Source organism: Carcharhinus amblyrhynchos, chromosome 11, assembly GCF_965287045.1.
Source record: "Carcharhinus amblyrhynchos chromosome 11, sCarAmb.v2.hapA, whole genome shotgun sequence".
NCBI classification, from domain to species: Eukaryota; Metazoa; Chordata; class Chondrichthyes; order Carcharhiniformes; family Carcharhinidae; genus Carcharhinus; species Carcharhinus amblyrhynchos.
The window spans coordinates 15,341,025-15,357,882 of NC_137334.1; the positions used below are offsets into that span (position 1 = coordinate 15,341,025).

The window sequence follows — 16,858 nt, forward strand, 5'->3', positions numbered from 1 at the left end:
TGCGAGTGGTTCCTCCTCACTTCAGTTTTAAATCTGCTGCCTCTCAGCCTATACCTGTGACCGCATGTTCCAGAAAATGCTGGAAAATCTCAGCAGGTCTGACAGCGTACGTGGAGAGAGAATAGAGCCAACATTGTGAGTCGAGATGAAGGGTCATTTATTCTCTCTCCACAGACGCTGTCGGGCTTGCTGAGATTTTCCAGCATTTTCTGCTTTTGTCTTAGTTTCCAGCATCCGCAGTATTTTGCTTTTAACTTTTGTTCCAGATTGCCCCATAAGGGAAACATTGGGTCTACATTTACTTTATCAATCCCTTTAAAAAATTTTATATACGTCGATCAGATCGCCTCTCATTCTCCTAATCTCCAGTGAGCACAAGCCCAAACTGTTTAATCTCTCCTCCTACATCAACCTTTTTGCCCCCTGGAATTAATCTAATGAACCTCCTCTGAACTGCCTCCAATGCCTCCACATCCTTCCTCAAATAAGGAGACCAAAGTTGGGTACAGTACTCCACATGTGGTCTCACCAACACCGTATCCAATTGCAACAACACTACTTTTACACTCCTTGTGCAACAACTACTACTGTTAAGTTTGACTTTTGTTTAATTGCATGCTGCACCTGCATACCAACTTTCTGCAGTTCGTGAACACGGACACTCAGATCCCTCTGCCCAGAAGCATTTTGAATCAAGAAAATGATAGAAAAATATTTTCTCAGTTAGAATGGTTCGGACCTCTTGTGCTCAATGAGACAGATAATTGTTCATTTCTTGGAGTGCAACCTCAAGATCCCATTTCTCTCTCCAAACAATTTTTATTGCAGCATTAGACGAACAAAACAAATTTGAACGAAACGTGGAAAGCTAGCGAGCCAGGTATACAAACATACAAAACTGTTGGGCGGGAAAAGAGCAAGACTGCACCACACTCATGGTGGCTGGGGCATCACAAGCAGACACTTTAATCCAATAAGAGCGGAGGGGTCAGGAAAGGTGGTGGTGAGGTGGAGATAGGACTACATATGAGAATTAATGTCATGCCTTTAAGAGCAGCATGTAGATGAGAAAAAGGAGGGGGGGGGTGCGGAATCAAGGATTGATACCTGGCAAATACCAGAGGTAACAATGTGGGCAAAAGAAGGGAGTCCATTGCAAGTGATTCTGTGGCTATGATTAGATGGATAAGAATGGAATCATGTGAGAACAGTCCCATCCAGCTGGACAAAAGTGGAAAGACGTGATGTATTTCATGGCTCTAGTGCAGTCTGAACTATGACTGCGCATTTGCAGTCATCATTTGCTCCTTCTACCCTCTACATCCTCACTCAGCTGATTGCATTCCCCTGATTCTAATAGTGGGGGCATTTTGACCCCAATTCCAAGTTAACTGTTCATTTACACAGCCTCTGTCTGATGGTTCAAATTCTGTACCCTGACATAATGTACCAAAATGAGGGCAGCTTCCATTCCAATATCATGGAATCACAGAATCCCTAAGGTGCAGGAGGAGGCCATTCAGCCCATCAGGTCTGCACCTACTCTTACTCAGGCTTACCCCATAACCCACATATTCACCCTATTAATCCTCCTAACTTGGGACACTAAGGAGCAATTTAGGGCGACCAATTCATCTAACCTCCACATCTTTGGACTATGGGAGGAAATCAGAGCACCTGGAGGAAACCTGCAGCATTTTCATAGAGTCCCTACAGTTCTGAAGGAGGCCATTCGGCCATCGATCCTGCACTGACCACAATCTCACCCAGGCCCTATCCCCTTACATTTATCCTAATTAGTCCCCCTAATACTAAGGGGCAATTCAGCACGGCCAATACACCTAACCTGCACATCTTTGGACTGTGGCAGGAAACCAGAGTACCCAGAGGAAGCCCACGCAGACATGGGGAGAACGTGCAGACTCTGCACAGATAGTGACACAAGCCAGGACCCTGGTACTGTGAGGCAGCAGTGCTAACCACACTGCGCCACCGTGCTGTCCACTTGCCTCACAAGCAGGGTCCCCTGCTATTAAACTGCAGTATAATTGGAAAGTAAACTTCAGGGGAGACAGTAGAGCAGTGGTAATGTCATTGGACTAGCAGTCCAGAGAACCAGGCTAAAGTTCTGAGGACATAGGTTTGGATCCCACCATAGAATTTAAAATTCAATTAATGAAGTCTGAACTTAAAAGCTAGTCTCAGTAATGGGGACCATGGAGCTATCATCGATTTGTGTGAAAACTCATCTCATTCACTAATGGCTTTTAGGGAAGGGAATCTGCCACCCACGGTGGCACAGTGGTTTAGTTATTTATTAGGGCCACAAGTCAGCTTACGTTAAAACTGCAATGAAATTACTGTGAAAATCCCCTAGTCGCCACACTCCAGCGCCTGTTCAGCTACATCGAAGGAGAATTTAGCATGGCCAATGCACCTAACCAGCATGTCTTTCAGACTGTGGGAGAAAACCAGCATGTCTTTTGGACTGTGGGAGAAAACCAGAGCACCTGGAGAAAATCCATGCAGACATGGGAGAACGTGCAAACTCCACACAGTGACCCTAGCCGGGAATCGAACACGGGTCCCTGCCACTGTGAGGCAGCAGTGCTAACCACTATGCCGCCTCCACACTGCTGCCTCACAGTCCGCTCTCAACCAATTCCATTCGACTTCAGATGTGCAGTATAACGAATAATCTGTGCAGTTAACAGGAAGTTAGATCAGCTGCAATGTGTGTGGCACTTACCACCTTGACTCTGAGTGGTGGTTGCAAAGTTTCCACCTCTGCTAAACGAGGGTGAGAAAGAGACGCTGGAGGGAGGTATCTCCGAATCGAGTGGATAGTGGGCTGGCACCGGCCCAGATTGCGACCGGTAGTGGGAGGGTACAACGTCAGATTGCGTTTGGAAGAGCAGCGGCCAGTTGGGTGCCCATTCCCCAGCCAGACTGCCTGGCCTGGCGTGAGCTATGCCGTAGTTGTTTGAGGTGAAGGAGCCCCCAGTGCCCTCACCTTCGGCCCACTGCTGTGTCGGCCCATTAGCCACACGAATTGGTTTGCTGGTGGGTGCATTTCTTCTGACTTCTATTTGCTTCGCCGACTCCGATTTGCTCATTTTCTGAGGCGTGCACCTGCCACTGCCATCTCTCTTTTGTGACCTCTCACCCCTCACCTTGAGGACCTCATGCCCAATGATCACTGGGACCTCCTGGATGCCAAACACCTCCTGTTTTGGGAGATGTTCACGGCCTATCTGGTCATCAATGCCACTGAACAGAAAGAACTCCTCAGTGGCCTCCAGAGCAGGGCTGATATCATCTGCTTCCAGTGCCTCCATTGGCTGCTGGGCTGAGTTACTAAGAATTCAACAACGAGTCCAAATAGTTTGATCAAAAGTGCTGTAAAATCACCGTGCAGGAGTCCAGTTCTGCTCTTCATAAAAGATTCCTTGAACGTCAACAAAAGTCCTATTCTTCCAACACATCTATAAACTGATGCAACAAGCCAGTGTTATTACTGACGGATACCCCACCTCACCCAGACATCTGACACCGTATAGTCCTTAAAGAATGGTGAAAATGGCATGCCAACTTGACAGTTCCAAGAAAGGTGGGCAGTGGTTCATTTACTCTCTTTTGTAAGATGTGTAATTGCAAAAGACTACAAAAGGCAAGCAACTAAAAATATGCATTTAAAATTCTGACAACAAAAACAAAATACTTTCTATGGCTGAGTAAAAGGGTTCATGTCTTTTCTTCAACTGGAGGGGTTTCACGTGCTATCAAAGCAAAGCCATGTTGACAGGCTGGTACGATCAATGATGAACCTGGAATGCCTCAGTCTTTTCACTTCAGGAATTTTGCAATCTGTCAACAAGTCACGATAGGCGTTGAGTGATGGGAGTACATGGAGGTGCTTTCAGATCAGTGCTTCGTCGCCACAGGGCAATCTACCTGCATCATGCAGCAAGCCCCACTCCTGCCCCAAGGAAAACGAGTGCAGACTGACAGTTTACAATCAATTAGGATATTTCTGGGCTGCGACTTATGGGTCTTGTTACCCGAAGAGTTTAACATCGAGATTGTCCACACTAAAGCATGTCATGCCCACTGTTCAATTACTGTCCACGTCGAGAGCTGGTTACAAGCAGCTCAGGTCAGCCCCTGAGGGGAGAAGGAGAAAACAGGTGACTTTCATTCTGTGCTGGCCACATTGAAGACACATCAGATACTAAGTTATAAAGGTGCAATATTAAGCTGCAGCATCAATGTTAAGAACATTATTTCACATATGTCCAGTATATAAATACAAAGAATTCAGATGGTTTATAAATGGATAACTATATATAATCAGGGGGGTTCAGGTATTTTATAAATAACCTGGGCAGGAGGAGTGGGCAGAAGGGGGATAAAGGTGAATGAGAGCATTTAGCTCTCAAATTTATAGAGTTTTTATAAATAAGTTATTTCACCTGTCCACTCGGTTACTGTAGAAGAGCCCAAGGCGTGGGATCTTACTCAATTCTCCCCCAGTACACAACCCAACTCTTTCCCAAGAGGAAATTCCTCTGTTTGACAGGATTTGATCAGAAGCCGTGCCAATATTTTTGGCAAATCAAATAAACTAAGAAACAAAGTAAAAGAGGCAGCCCCTTAAGAAGGGGTCCGCTCGAAACAAAAATCAAAGTGTAAAGAAAACGTAAAACGGCAAACCAAAATGTGATTAAAAGATCAATAATACACCCTGTGAGGCCCAATGGGCATGTAAGATCTCAATGGCACCCTGTGGACACTGCATGCTCCCTCTCTAGGGACACCCAGACGCGAATGTAGCCACGGTAGAGGGTCAGACAGTCAGGTTGGATGACTGCCGCCTGCCCCCACCCCCCACACACAAAAAGGGACTCAAGTGCAAACAAAATATTAATAAAAGGTTTTTCAGATCACAGAAAAGGGAGTGCAGCCTAAGACACATATGGTTCACGGACTTCACAAGACTGCAAAAAGAGCAGATAAAGGCTATTTACATTAGCTTGCCTCATTGCAGTTCAGACAGGATTGCCAACATGCCCCTGCTACATACCACTAGGCAATTATAAGAGGGCATTAATTCATTGATAACACATTAGGACATGAATGGTAAATAATATTTGAGAAGTGGTTTAAGGTACATCTTAACGACCATTAGCTCACAGTGTCTGCCATGTGTACCATCTACAAGATGCGCTGCAGCAACTTGCCAAAGTATTTCCAATAGCACTTTTCGAATCTGCAACCTCGGGTGTCTAGAAGAATAAGGGCAGCAGATGCACATGGACATTACCACCTGCAAGTTCCCCTGTATATCATATACCAGCCTCATTTGGAAGTATTTCGCCGTTCCTTCATTGTTACGATCAAAATTCTGGAACTGCCTTCCTAACAGCACTGTGGGCGCACCTATACCACATGGATTGCAGCAGCAGTTCACCACCACCTCTTCTAGGGGTAATTAGGGATGGGCTGTAAATGTTAAGACTAGCCACGCTGCTCATGCATTGAAAATGAATTAAAAGGTAAAGCACCTCTGCTTCTTTCAAACTGTATATATTTTGATGATCAAAAGCTCTTCCAGATGATGGGAGTAATATCAACAATGGCCTTTAAGGCATTAAAATATCCCAAAATGTTTCACTGGAGTGTTAGCATATGAAACATAACACCATGTTACTTAAGGGCATCAGGAGGTGATAGAATTCCCACTTGGTTGGTGGCACAAAACAGGCCACAACACACTGGAAGTCCATTTCACTCCCAATCGCACTTTCCTCATCAACTATGGTGAAAAGGAAGAACCGCACGGTGGCACAGTGATTAGCACTGTTGCCTCACAGTGCCAGGGACCCAGGTTCGATTCCTGGCTTGGGTCAATGTCTGTGCAGAGTCTGCACATTCTCCCCATAGCTGTGTGGGTTTCCTCTGGGTGCTCCGGTTTCCTCCCAAAGTCTAAAAGAAGTGCGGGTTAGGTGCATTGATCATGCTAAATTCTCCCTCAGTTTACTTGAACAGGCGCCGGAGTGTGGCAACTATGGAATTTTCACCCTAACCTCATTGCAGTGTTAATGTAAGCCCACTACGTAACATTGATAAACTTTAAACATGCTGCCAATACGCTATGGTTCATTTCATTCTCTCACCCAATACCAACTTTACTCACACACTACACCCCCATGAGCTGCACCCCTGCGGTCATGTTCCTCTTCCCCCTCAAACCAGTGTAAAACATTCCATTCCCCATTGGCAGAAGAGCAAGCAAATGCTCCTCGACATCTGGAAAGGTGAGGATCAGGAGATTTAGAGAGGATTTGAGGAGAATCTTTTTCACCCAGAGAATGGTGAGAACCTGGAACTCGCTGCCTGAAAGGATGGTGGAGGTGGGAACCCTCACAAATTTAAGAAGCACTTAGATGAGCATCTGAAACATCATAGTATAGAAGGCTGTGGACCAAGTGCTGAAAAACAGGTTTAGAATAAGTCATAGCTAGGGTGTAGAGAAAGGTCAACTTAGTGGAAAGTAGGTCCATTCAAATCATAGAACGTGATAGTGCAGAAGGAGGCCATTCGGCCCATCGAGCTTGCATCAACAACAATCCTACCCAGGCCCTATCCTCATAACCCCATGTATTTACCTTAGCTAGGCCCCCTGGCACTAAAGGGCAAACCATCTTATACACACATCTTTGGACTGTGGGAGGAAACCGGAGCACCCGGAGGAAACCTATGCAGACATGGGGAGAACTTGCAAACTCCACACAGACAGTGATCCAAGCCGGGAATCGAATCTGGGTCCCTGGCACTGAGGCAGCTGTGCCACTGTACCATCATGTCCGATGGTAGCAGGAAAGAAGCTGTTTTTGAGTCAATTGGTATGTTACCTCAGACTTTTATATTTTTTCTCTGATGGAAAAAGGTGGAAGAGAGAATGTCCTGTGTGTGTGGGGTCCTTAATTTTGCTGGCTGCTTTTCCGAGTCAGGAAGTTAGACAGAGTCAATGGATGGGAGGCTGGTTTGCATGATGGACTGGGCTACATTCATGTCCTTTTGTAGTTTCTTGCAATCTTGGGCAGAGCGGTTACATCAATACATTTTCACATATATATTTTCACATGATACATAGCTATATCGATGACATTTTCTTCCTTTGGACTCACGGTGAACAATCACTGAAACAACTACATGATGACATCACCATCAGACTCACCGTGGACTACTCTCCGGAATCGGTTGCATTCTTGGACAGACGCATCTTCATTAAGGATGGTCACCTCAGCACCTCACTGTACCGCAAACCCACAGATAACCTCACGATGCTCCACTTCTCCAGCTTTCACCCTAAACATGTTAAAGAAGCCATCCTCTATGGACAAGCACTCTGTATACACAGGATCTGCTCAGATGAGAAGGATTACAACAGACACCTGCAGATACTGAAAGATGCCCTCATAAGAACAGGATACGGCACTCAACTCATCAATTGACAGTTCCAACGCGCCACAGCGGAAAACCACACTGACCTCCTCAAGAGACAAACACGGGACACGGTGGACAGAGTACCCTTCATCGTCCAGTACTTCAATGGAGCGGAGAAGCTACGACATCTTCTCCGGAGCCTTCAACATGTCATTGATGAAGATGAACATCTCGCCAAGGCCATCCCTACACCCCTATTTCTTGCTTTCAAACAACCGCACAACCTCAAACAGACCATTATCTACAGCAAACTACCCAGCCTTCAGGAGAACAGTGACCACAACACAACACAACCTTGTCACAGCAACCTCTGCAAGACATGCCAGATCATCGACACAGAGATCTCACGTGAGAACACCATCCACCAGGTACACGTACATATTCTTGCAGCTCGGCCAATGTTGTCTACCTGATGCCCTGCAGGAAAGTATGCCCCGAGGCATGGTACATTGGGGAGACTATGCAGATGCTACGACAGCGGATAATTGAACACCACTCGACAATCACCAGGCAAGACTGTTCTCTTCCTGTTCAGCAGTCACAGGCATTCAGCCTCTGATCTTTGGGTAAGCGTTCTCCAAGGTGGCCTTTGCGACACACGACAGCGCCGAGTCGTTGACAGAGACTGATAGCACACATGAGGATGGCCTCAACCAGGATCTTGGGTTCATGTCACACTATTTGCAACTCCCATGACTTGTCTGGGCTTGCAACATCTCACTTATTGTCCTGTCTGGAGACAACACACATGTCTTTAACCTATGCTTAATACTATCTCCACTCACATTGTCTGCACCTTTAAGACTTGATTAGCTGTAAAGACTTGCATTCTAATCAGTATTCTGTAAACTGAGTGTGTGCCTTTATATGCCCTGTTGGTGATCAAAACTTCCCACTCACCTGACGAAGGGACAGAGCCCTGAAAACTAGTGGTGTTTGCTACCAAATAAACCAGTTGGACTTTAACCTGGTGTTGCGAGACTTCTTACTGTGTTTACCCCAGTCCAACACCGGCATCTCCACATCATGACAGAGCAGGAGCCATACCAAGCTGTGATACAATCAGAAAGAATGCTTTCTATGGCGCATCTGTAAAAGTTGGTGAGAGTCGTAGCTGACATGCCAAACTTCCTTCGTCTTCTGAGAAAGTAGAGGCGTTGGTGGGCTTTCTTAACTAGTGTCCGCATGGGGGGACCACGACAGATTGTTGGTGATCTGGACACCTAAAAATGTGAAGCTTTTGTCCTTACCCTGACCATCTCACTCCCTCATCGCTTCCCACTGCTTGCTGAACCTACACCGGCTCCTGGTTAAGCAACACCTCAATTTCAAAGTTCTCGTCCTGGTTTCCAAATTTCTCCACGGTTACGACCCTCCTGATCTCAGTCACGCCACCGTCAAAAATTTGTGCATATATGCAGTGAGCGCCTTCTCTCTGTTCCTCTAGCCCCTTTAACACGATATCATTCAGTCTGCTCTTATCCTTTCTATCAAAATGCATCACTTCATTATAGTAAAGTTAATCTGCCATGTGTATGCCCATTTCACTAGGTTGCTCATGTCCTGCTGAAGTCAGATTAAGGTTGCCAATTGTGATTAACCCTGTCCCTGGAAGTTACATCACTTGATTCACGGCCCTTACACACCGAACTATGTTCCAGTCATATTCAGCCAACTCATCCATCCTTGTAACACACTGACTTCCTACACCAGTTAGAAAGCAAATAGACTCAATAGCCAATTGGGTGATGCTTGATTGTCTGCCAAACAGCCTCCCTACCATTTTCAATGTTTTTGTATCTGGTAAGAGGAAGGATGAAACTAACTTTTTTGAAAAAGCTTTTTTTTCATGTAATTGATTTTTCTCCAGGTTTGCGTGCAACACAGAAAGTGAGGGTTGTTTCACACTTACGTTACAACGTAAGGCTTACATTAACATTGCAATGAAGTTATTGTGAAATTGCCCTAGTTGCCATATTCTGGTGCCTTGTTCGGATCAATGCACCTAACCAGTTCATCTTTCAGACTGTGGAAGGAAACCAGAGGAAACGCATGCATTCACATGATGAAGTGGAAATTTTCCTGCTTCTTGACTGTGGTAGAGAGACTTAACAAAACTACTTCCAACAAAATAACCAGTCTTCATTTACGAAAGACAGCATGCAGTCTTGGCAAAAACTTGAGTTTCGTTACAAATTGCTAATTCCTTCTCAAGTCTGTGCTTACATAAAGAATCAATTCAGTATTTATACATAATCATTATCAGTTTGCATGACCAGAGCTTATTCAGGAATTTGATCAATAGAGGCACCATAAGTAATGTCATTAATAACGGTACAACCTGCTGACCTCCTAGAACTCTTTGTCTCAATATTCATACCTTTATTTTGTCCTTTTGATAGAACAGAAGGAAGCTGGTAACTCCTTTATCCCTGACCTTATCTTGTCTTACTCATACAACCCTAGGTTATGCGGAGTCAGCTTGATCAGGTCTTGACCTTCTCTGATCTTATTCATGTCTTAGGTTATGCAGAGTCAAGATCCTATCGATTGGTAGGAAGCCACGAGTATGCTTTAGTGCCACATATGAAATATGTTCCATTATAGGCTGTAAAATGGTCAGCCAATGTCATCCAGGGTGTTGGGGAAGTATGAGCCCATGAGCTATTAGAGGTTATATTCAATACCTTGGACTAATCAAGAACAAACATACCTTTGGTAGATAGGTTTGCTACTTGTCCTTGCCACTCAGCTGTAAGGTTGCATCTACTTTGCCCCATCAACTTGCCTTTTCCTGATTTAGTAAAACATAGGGAACCTCACACATCATTCGAGGGGATAAGAAGGGAGGGTGGTAGCAAGACATGATTATAAGCAGGCTGGTACCAAGCTGAAAACTTGGTCATTTCATAGCCAACCGACTTCCATTTTATCATATCTCCCCCGATCCCTGTTCAGTTTTGACGTCGAATCCACTCAACTGTTTCTGCTATATGGAATAGGAGGGATTAGAGAGGTATTCCTTTTGGGTATGGGTTTTGATTCCAAGCAACCTGAGTCAGTTCTCTTTACAACAGTCAGTCCTCCTTCAGTGAAGTATTTTTCTTTTTGATTATTCCTTGCGCTTTCTTAACTATTCCAAACATAACATTATGATCACTCTTCCCCAAACGCTCTCTCCCTAAAACATGCTCTATTTCATCACCCAGAACAAGATCCAGCGCTGCTTCCTTCCTCATAAGCATACTGATAATGTTCTCTTGTACACACTTCAACAATTCATCTCCCTCTTTGCCCTTCACCTTCTTGGTCTGTATTAGGATAATTAAAGTTTCCCATTCAAATTTTTCTGTGGCCATTTCATTTTTCTATAATCCATTTGCAAATTTGCTCCTTTATTTCCATCTTACTATCTGGTGAGCATTGCGGAATTGAAATGGACCAATAATCCAGAGACCCAACAACCTGGGAATCCACAGGGCAGGTGGCAGAATTTGAATTCAATCTTAAAAATCTGGAATTAAATGTCTAATGATGACCATCAAACCATTGTCAATCGTCATAAAAATCCATCTTCTTCATTAATCTGCCATTCTCAGATGGTGTGGTCTATATGTGACTCCACGCCCACAAGAAAATGTTCTTAAATTCAATAAAAAGGAATGACACCTGACATCAACCTCGGCACCGGAAATGACAATGGCAAAACCAGCCCTGTTGACCCTGCAAATTGTCTTGTGCCAAAATCAGGACAGCTGTCAAGCAATAAAGTCTCCATAGTCCCAGGTGACCATAGGCCCTTTGAGGGAGAGAGCTAACTGGTGGTGATTTAACCTGAGGATCACCATACCTCAGGCAAGGTTCAGAAGGCGAGGGCTTCATGGATAACCTCGGCCGGTACAGGAATTGAACTCACGCTGTTGACATCATTCTGTATCATGAACCAGCCATCCAGCCAACTGAGCTACCTGTCCCACCGACAGGACATCTCCAGCAGAGGTAGCGGCAGCACAGTTGGGAGGAAGTTGCCCTGGGAGTCCTCAACACTGATTCCGGACTCTGTAGTCTTCAGGTCAAACATGGGCATGGAAACCTCTTGCTGATAACCATGTCCCTACCGCTCCCCCTCAGCTGATGAATATCACTGGCAGTACTAAGGGTGGCAAGGGAATATAGTATACCCTGGGTGGGGAACTCCAATGTCCATCACCAAGTGTGGCTTGGTAGTACCATCACTGACCAAGGCAGCTGAGTCCTAAAGATCATAGCTGCTAGACTGGGACTGTGATAGATGGTGAGGGAAGCAACAAAAAACAAAAAGAGAAAAACATATTTACATAGAAACCAGAAGCAGGAGAAGGCTATTTGGCCCTTCGAGCCTCTTCCATCCTTCATTTTGATCATGGCTGATCTTCAAATTCGGAAGCAGAGAGTTGGTATCAATGGGTGCTATTCTGATTGGCGGTTGGTGACTAGGCTGTGGAATGTCTGCAGAGGGATCTGGATAGGCTGAGCGAGTGGGCGAGGACCTGGCAGATGGAGTACAATGTTAGCAAGTGTGAGGTTATCCACTTTGGCAGAAATAATAGTAGGAGGGATTACTATTTAAAGGGCAAAAAGCTGCAGCATGCTACGGTGCAGAGGGACCTGGGGGTCCTTGTGCATGAGTCGCAAAAACCCAGTCTGCAGGTGCAGCAGGTGATCAAGAAGGCAAATGGAATGCTGGCCTTTATAGCGAGGGGGATAGCATATAAAAGCAGGGAGGTCTTGCTGCAACTGTACAGGGTACTGGTGAGGCCGCAGCTGGAGTACTGTGTGCAGTTTTGGTCACCGCACTTGCACAAGGATATTCTGGCCTTGGAGGGAGTGCAGGGGAGGTTCACTAGGCTGATACTGGAAATGAGGGGGTTGGACTATGAAGAGAGACTAAATAGACTGGGTCTGTACTCGTTGGAGTTTAGAAGGATGAAGGGGGATCTTATAGAGACATATAAGATAATGAAGGGGACGGATAGGGTAGAGGTAGAGAGATTCTTCCCGCTTAGAAAGGATAGCAGGACTAGAGGGCACAGCCTCAAGATAAGGGGGGGGGGTGCAGTTTAGATCGGAGTTGAGGAGGAACTTCTTCACTCAAAGGGTGGTGAATCTCTGGAATTCTCTGCCCGTTGAAGTGGTGGAGGCTACCTCGCTAAATATGTTTAAGTTACGGGTAGATAGGTTTTTGACAGACAAGGGAATTAAGGGTTATGGGGCGAGAGCGGGAAAGTGGAACTGATCCACTTTACATCAGCCATGATCTTATTGAATGGCGGGGCAGGCTCGAAGGGCTGGATGGCCTACTCCTGCTCCTAATTCTTATGTTCTTATGAATTCAATATTTTGATTCTCTTTCCCCCCCATATCCCTTGATCCCTTTAGCCTCAGGAGCTATATATAATTTATTTTTGAAATCACACAATGTTTTGTCCTCAACTGCTTTCTGTGACAGTGAATTCCACACATTCAACGCCCTCTGGGTGAAGAAATTTCTCCTCTCCTTAGTTCTAAAAGATTTAACCCTTATCCTCAAACTATGACCCTTAACTCCCCCACAATTGAGAAGATTCTTTCTGAATCTATCCTGTCTAACCCTGTTAGAATTTTATAAGTTTCTATGAGATCCCCTCTCACTCTTCTAAACTCCAATGAATATAATTTTAACCGACTCAGTCTCTCCTCATATGACAGACCTGCCATCCCAGGAATCAGCCTGGCAAACCTTCGCTGTACTCCCTCTATAGCAAGGACATCCTTTCTCAGATAAAGAGACCAAAACTGCATACAATACTCCAAGTATGGCCCCGCCAACGCCCTATACAATTGCAGCAAAACATCCTTATCCCTACACTCAAGTCCTCTTGCTATAAAGGTCAACATACCATTTGCCTTTTTTACTGCCTGTATGCTTACTTACAGCGACTGCATACTTGACCTCATCCTCACTAATCTACCTGCCACAGATGGAGTGAACACTGCACAGTCCTTGGAAAGTCCAAGTCCCATCTTCATATTGAGGAAAGCCTCCATTGTGTTGTGTGGCACTCCTACACTGCTAAATGGATTAGACTTCAAACAGATCTAAACACTCAAGACTGGACATCCTTGAGGCATTGTGGGCCATCAGCAGAACTACATATAACCACAGTCTGTAACCGCATGGTCTGGTATATCTCCACTCTGTCATTACGACTAAGCCAAGGGATCAACCTTGGTTCAATGAAGAGTGCGGGAGGGCATGCCAAGAGCAGCATTAGGCATACCTAAAAATAAGCTGTCAATCTGGTGAAGCTACTATTCAGGATTACCTGCGTGTCAGACTGCAGCAAATAATGGACAGAGCTAAGCATTTCCAGAACCAACAGATCAGATCTGCGGTCTGCAGTCCTGCCACATCCAGTGAATGATGATGGGCAATTAGACAACTCACTGAAGGAGGTGGCTCCATAAATATCCCTATCCTCAAAGATGGGGGAGCCCAGAATATCAGTGCAAAGGATAGACTGAAACATTCGCAGCAATTTTCAGCCAGAAATGCCAACTGGATGGTCCATCTTGGCCTCCACTGGAGGTCCCCGCATCAATTCACCTTATGTGATATCAAGAAACAGCAAAGCACCAGATGTTGCAAAAGCTACGGAACTGACAATATTCCAGCAATAGTACAGAAGATGTGCGCTGCAGAACTTGCCACTCCTCTCGCCAAGTTGTTCCAGTGCAGCTACAACACTGGCATCTTCTCAGCAATGTGAAAATTATCCAGTTACGTCCTGCAATAAAACGCAAGACAAGTCCAACCCAGCCAATCACCACCCCATCAGTCTACTCTCAATCAGTGAAGTGATGGAAGGGGACGTCAACAGTGCTATCAAGTGACACTTGCTTAGCAATAAGCTGTTTCATTAATGCTTAGTTTGGGTTTCACCAGGGTCACTCAGCTTCTGACCTCATTACAGCCTTGGTTTAAACATAGATAAAATAGTTGAATTACAGAGGCGAGGTGAAAGTGACTGCTCTTGACATCAAGGCACCATTTGACCGAGTATGGCACCATGGTGCCCTAGCAAAACTGGAGACAATAGGAATAGGGGGAAAAATTCTCTGGCTGGCTGGAGTTATATCTGACTCAAAAGAAAATGGTTGGAGGTCAATTAACTCAGTTCCAGGACTTCCTAGGGTAGGGTCCTAGGCCCAACCACATTCAGCTGCTTCATCAATGACCTTCTTTCTATCATAAGGCCATAAATGGGGATGTTCACTGATGATTGCACAATGTTCAGCACTATTTCTACATGTCCAAATGCAGCAAGACCTGGACAATATCCAGGCTTGGGTTGACAGGTGGCAAGTAACATTCGTGACAATCAACAACCATTTCTCCAACAAAAGAGAATCTAACCATCTCTTCTTGACATTCAATGGCATTACCATCACCGAATCCCCCACTATCAACATCCTGAGGGTTGCCATTCACCCGGAACTGAACTTGCCATACAAATACTGTGGCCCCAAAAGCAGGTCAGAGGCTAGGAATCCTGTGATGAGTACCTCACTTCCTGACTCCCAAAGCATGTCCATCATTTATGTGGCATAAGTCAGGAGTGTGATGGAATATTCTCCACTTGCCTGGATGAGTGCAGCTCCAACATCACTCAAGAGTTCAACACTATCCAGGAGCAAGCAGCCCACTTGATTGGCAGCCGTTTCAAAACATTCAGTGCTGACAAACAGTGATGGCATTGTGTACCATCTACAAAATACTCTGTAGGATACTTACCAAGGTTCCTTCATCAGCACCTCCAAATACTTGTCCACTACCATCTAGAAGAACAAGAGCAACAGGTTCCTGGGAATATCACTTTGGAGAGGTTCCCCTCCAAAACACTCATTTTCCTGACATGAAAATATATCACCGTTCCTTCATCGTCACTGGGTCATAATCCTGGAACTCTCTCCCTAACAGCACTGGGCATGAACTACATCTCAGGGACTGCAGTGTTTCAAGAGGCAGCTCATCACCACCTTCTCAAGGGCAATTAGGAATGGGCAATAAACGCTGGTCTAGCCAGCGATGCCCACATTCTTCAAATTAATTTTTAAAAATGATATATACCTAATAGTTCCTCGATTGATCTTTAATCCTAACTGAATTTAACCCCTCAACCATAATAGAAGGCTTGAGCTGTTATATCTGACCAATGAATCATAGAGGTTAACAGCATGAAAACAGGCCCTTTGGCCCAACTTGTCCATGCTGCCCCTTTTTTTAAACCCCTCAGCTAATCCCAATTGCCCACATTTGGCCCATACCCCTCGATATCCATCTTACCCACTAACTGTCTAAACGCTTTTTAAAGGATAAGATTGTACCCATCTCTACTACTACCTCTGGCAGCTCGTTCCAGGCACTCACCACCCTGTGTGTGAAAAACTTGCCCCCTGGACACTTTTGTATCTCTCCCCTCTCACCTTAAACCTATGGCCTTTAGTTTTAGACTCCCCTGCCTTTGGGAAAAGATATTGACTATCTCGCTGATCTATGCCCCTCATTATTTTATAGACCTTAATACAACATCCTTCAGCCTTCTACGCTCCAGAGAAAGAAGTCCCAGTCTATCTATTCTCTCCTTATAATCAAACCATCAAGTCCCGATAGCATCCTAGTAAATCTTTTTTGCACTCTTTCTAGCTTAATAATATCCCTTCTATAATAGAGTGACCAGAACTATACACAGTACTCCAAGTGTGGCCTTACCAATATCTTGTACAACTTCAACAAGATGCCCCAACTCCTGTATTCAATGTTCTGACCAATGAAACCAAGCATGCTGAATGCCTTCTCTTTACTACTCTGTTCACTTGTGACTCCGCCTTCAAGGAGCTATGAACATGTACTCTAGATCCCTTTGCTCTGTAACTCTCCCCCACACTCCATCATGAACTGAGTAAGTCCTGTCCTGCTTCAATCCATCAAAGTGCATCACCCCGCATTTATCTACATTAAACTCCATCTGCCAATCATCAGCCCACTGGCCCAATTGATCAAGATCCTGATGCAATCGGAGATAATTTTCTTCACTATCCACTACTCCACCAATCTTGGTTAGATTCTGCAACTTGCATTTATAAAGCAGGACCTCCTAGTAAGCTTCACAGTGAATTAAGCACTTTTGAAGCCTGCTTACTCAGTGTTGTTACGTAAGAAAGATGGCAATCAATTTTCACACAGCAAGGTCCAGCAGTGAGATAATGACTGGGGTGCTGGTTGAGGGTTAAGGATTAGCCATGTCACCAGGAGAATTCCCTTGTGAAT

General features: G+C 45.0%; 1 protein-coding gene across 2 annotated transcripts in view; it reads right to left on the reverse strand.

Annotated features, from left to right (window-relative positions):
• The window catches only part of plekhm3 (pleckstrin homology domain containing, family M, member 3), a 110,380-nt gene that overhangs the window by 85,648 nt on the left and 7,874 nt on the right, over positions 1-16,858 (reverse strand). Inside the window, exons 1-2 of one of the 2 annotated variants that reach the window (XM_080198601.1) lie at positions 7,241-7,330; positions 2,750-4,164 (exon numbers count right to left, since the gene is read on the reverse strand). In XM_080198601.1, the coding sequence (XP_080054727.1) occupies positions 2,750-3,338 (589 nt within the window). In that variant the 5' untranslated portion in view covers positions 3,339-4,164; positions 7,241-7,330. Of the gene's footprint in view, positions 1-2,749; positions 4,165-7,240; positions 7,331-16,858 lie in introns of those variants that run through there. The other variant, XM_080198600.1, reaches the window with a different exon arrangement.